The sequence below is a fragment of the Mercenaria mercenaria genome, unplaced genomic scaffold (genome assembly GCF_021730395.1).
Source record: "Mercenaria mercenaria strain notata unplaced genomic scaffold, MADL_Memer_1 contig_1297, whole genome shotgun sequence".
Lineage (NCBI taxonomy): Eukaryota > Metazoa > Mollusca > Bivalvia > Venerida > Veneridae > Mercenaria > Mercenaria mercenaria.
In genome coordinates this window covers 49,347-53,545 of record NW_026459278.1, presented here as the reverse complement: position 1 = coordinate 53,545, position 4,199 = coordinate 49,347, and the positions used below count along the sequence as shown (strand labels likewise).

At 33.8% G+C, this 4,199-nt stretch overlaps 1 protein-coding gene across 1 annotated transcript; it reads left to right on the top strand.

The window, feature by feature from the left end:
* The first annotated feature begins 225 nt into the window (after positions 1-225).
* On the top strand, positions 226-3,245 carry LOC128551607 (neuropeptide Y receptor type 1-like). The gene is made up of 2 exons (XM_053532501.1): positions 226-580; positions 795-3,245. The coding sequence occupies exons 1-2, from the start codon at positions 267-269 to the stop codon at positions 1,591-1,593; spliced, it is 1,113 nt and encodes a 370-aa protein (XP_053388476.1). The 5' UTR covers positions 226-266; the 3' UTR covers positions 1,594-3,245.
* Positions 3,246-4,199: the final 954 nt, after the last annotated feature.

Genomic DNA, 4,199 nt, shown 5'->3' with positions numbered 1-4,199 from the left:
ACCATTGGCGAACAGCATGGATCCTGATCAGACTGCGTGCATGCGCAGGCTTGTCTGGATCCATGCTGGTCGAAAATGCACTATGTTGGTTTTCTCATGGTGGGGCTCATTATGTTGATATAGTTTACAGCTAAGCTGATCTGGTCAAGTAGCTTTTCCGATTCATTACACCGGATATGAAGCATGCATTGTTCTTATTGTTTTCTACATCCAGTCTAACGTATTCGCATCTAAAATTTTAGAGATCCGTTCATATTATACAATAGATGATGGTTTACTTGGATGAAATAAAACCTGCTTTAGTTTTGCCTGTGTTTCTTATGGTAACTGGATTCATTGGTAATCTTCACGTGCTTTTCGTATACACTTTTCGGCTTAAACCTTCCAACCACGGGATCTATATTCGTTTTCTTAGTGTTCAGGATACCATTGCGTGTGTACTTCTTATCCCCACACAGATCTACATTTTCTCCAATTTATGGACATATGGGAATGAATTTACATGCAGAATTTATTCATTTGGTTCATCTTTAATTCATACTGCAACTGCTTCTACACTACTTTTAATTGCCACAGACAGGTAAGTTATTTAAAAAAAATACCATCGTTAATAGTCCCGCATGAGTCATTTTAAATTCATTAAAACATAACTGGATTATCATCAACGTTACAATTCAAAAGTCTTTTTAATGGATTCGCTTCTCAGAGTCTTAGTTAAGCGTGCAGTTAATGCATGTGAAGGATGTTTTCGTAGTTTAAGCTCAATTAATAAAAACATCTAATTCTATTTTCAGGTATCGAAAAATATGTTGTCCGCTTGGATGGCAAATAAAAAGAAGAATCGCTAAGTTGTTATGCATTATTGTTCTGATTTTCGGCTGTTTTATTTCATTGCCGTTTTTAGTATTAATAGAACCAAAAACGAGAGAATTAAACAATGTTACTACCACAAGGTGCGGTGATAGATCTATGAAATATGAACAATATTATCTTATTACAATGGCTACCATATGTGTTGGATTATTATGCATCCTTATTTGTCTCTATGTGTTGATTTTTAAATCAGCACCGAAATATTACCTAAGAGTCAACATAAAAGACACTGAGAAAAATACACAAGGTACAAACAAAAGTTCCGAAGCACAGGAAGAGTATGCATCTAGAGAAATTATGACACCACCTGGAGAAGATATTATGCAGCCATCCGACTACCGAAAACCGCAAGACAATTTCAATTTCGATCCAAATGCAAAGGAACAACAATCGACCAATTGTAATACCAGACAAACGTGTACGGAAAACTGTAATGTCGATTCAAAAAGATCAAACAGGGCAAAGAAAATGATAACTCTTTTCATCTTGATAACTGTTCTGTATTTCATTAGCTATATTCCATTTCTGGCTGGAAGAATATTTCGTTCTCATGAACTGTTAACTCCGTCTTTGACAACTGGAATTGTATACACTGTACTTCAGTTGTCTATTTTTATCAACAGCGCGGCAAATTGTTTCATATACAGTTGTTTCGATACTCGTTTCAGAAATGAGATAGGCCTTATGTATAAAACACTACGGTACAAGTTCAAACACTGAGGCAGCCATACTGGCAGTATCAAGTATGCTAAGTGTAACTTGTAGCATATGGTTTGTAATATTTTGTTAAGATCAAATGCAGTTACAGAAAGAAGGAAAAGTAGAAGTATCTATCAAAAACATCATGGTCAACTGTATAAGATTGAGTACAACAAGTGGAAAAGACATTTGTAACGACAGCGAACAAGTGTATAGATCTATTTGAAATATTATAAGTAGTATTCCATGAAACTATCGAATGCAACGGAAACAGATAAACCTGTCAAACTATCGATTGCAACGGAAACATGTAAATTTGGCAAACTATCAAATGCAACGGAAACAGATAAACCTGTCAAACTATCGATTGCAACGGAAACAGGTAAACTTGTCAAACTATCAAATGCAACGGAAACAGATAAACCTGTCAAACTATCGATTGCAACGGAAACATGTAAATTTGGCAAACTATCGAATGCAACGGAAATAGATAAACCTGTCAAATACAACGGAAACATATGTGTTGGAATAATCAATTCGATAATCATATGTTTAAATACTTACTGCTTAAACATTTGCGTAATGTCAATTTGTTGATTACTAGACTTTGGATAAATTGAATAAGTCCTCCGTTACTCTAGTTACATTCACTACAGGTCCATCCATAGGCAAAGGGTCTTAATATCGGCTTAATCAAGGTACTTCCAGACATGAGTGTTGACACAGCGGTGATTAAAGGCTTATAATGCCCTTGTTGATAATGTGGCTGTCACAATTTTTGTTTTGTTTTGAACAGGTTATATATCAATAACTTGTTAAATCTTATGTTTGATAATTGTTTTCTCCAATATATGTCAAAGGTTTGAATATTGACTGACATGGTAGAAAGTTTTATTGAACCCACTGTTTTTGATAATTTCCCTTTGTGACTCATATGCAATGTGGCACCACATAATTATGCATAGCATCTATGTAGACGCATCAGTTCATCAGTTTTTAACATGAAATTTAAAACCATATCGAACTTTAAAGATGAAAAGAAAAGCAAAGAATATAGAATTCGAATATAATTTTTTCTCAACGCACGAAAATTATGCAACGTCATAAGTATTTCATAATACCGGAAGAAATCTACCCTCTGACCCGTATCAACAACTGGTTTCTGCCTTTGATAACGTCACATCCATAACATGACTGTTGGCGAATAATATTATTTGAGATGTTATGAAAGTCTGCCTCAAAACATCTACACCACGAATTTTCTTGTTGAATTCTATGATAAACTCTCCGAGAATTTAACTGTTACAAAGGATAGGTATATATTTGTGAATAGATGGAGGTCGAATAACATTGTACAAAATACATGATATATTTTTACATTAACGTAAAAATTAATTGAGGCAATGTAATCATATATAGAAAATTTACCGATGAATATTATGACAATCTTATACAAATGTTTACAAATGTAATGTCGTGTCATTTATTTTAAATGTTGATAATCATTTAAATGTAGAATAAAGAAAATGATATTCATCAACAAATACTACTTCTTGGAATATGTATTCTGTAAATTAAACACTATATACAAACCGAAATGAAGTAGTGACTACCAGAATTATAGCGTTAGCTGGTTTATCTAATTTCGATGTTTTAATGTTGGTTCTTTTTTTACAGATGTTTCTAAATGGTTTGATATGTAAATTTTGAAAGCTTTTGAACGTTCCAAAATATAATAACATAAGCCGTCAAACTTTTTTACTATCTATTAAATCTTAATATGAGCACCATGAGAAAACCAACTTAGTGCATTTGCAACCAGCATGGATCCAAACAAGCCTGCGCATCCGCGCAGTCTGGTCATGATCCATGCTGTTCGCTGACGGTTTATCTAGTAATTGCAATACGGTTTGAAAGCGAACAGCATGAATCCTGACCAGACTGCGCGGATGCGCAGGCTGGTCTGGATCCATGCTGGTCGCAAATGCGCTATGTACAACAATTTAAAATGTGCAATCATCCATTTACGTCAAACAGAAATTCCCTTTTTAATTTACTAGTATCTACTAAGATTAGTTTTGTATATACCAGTGTTTAAGGTGGCTTCATATGCTAATGAAATATTATACATTAAAAAGGCTTGAATCAAAAGGTTTGAACCATTACATTTTTGAAATCTGTTTTAAACGTCTACACAAAAGCATGAAAACTACTCCTACAACAAGTTATAGGTTTACAAAGATAAGTTTGTTTTTTCCCATCATCATTTCTTCATTTAGCAACCACATATAGCCCCCTATTAGCCAAAACTTTTTACGCCATTCAAAAGACATTTTAATACTTTTATGATTATATGCATAGATATTTCTTTCAACCTTTTTTCCCGCTATACATATACATATTTATATAGGAAAGTAGAAAGAGTTTTTCGAACAACGCCACCGCAATATAGCAGTACAAACGAGTGTGCATATTTCACAAGTTCCACTAACCCAATAAGACTAGTTTCGATGCTTCATATACATACTCAAACTGCACTACTCATTTGAGCTTGTTCAACATTTACATACATACTCAAACCTCTGTTTTCATGTCTCACAAATCAGCAGTGACATTTTGGTCTTTTT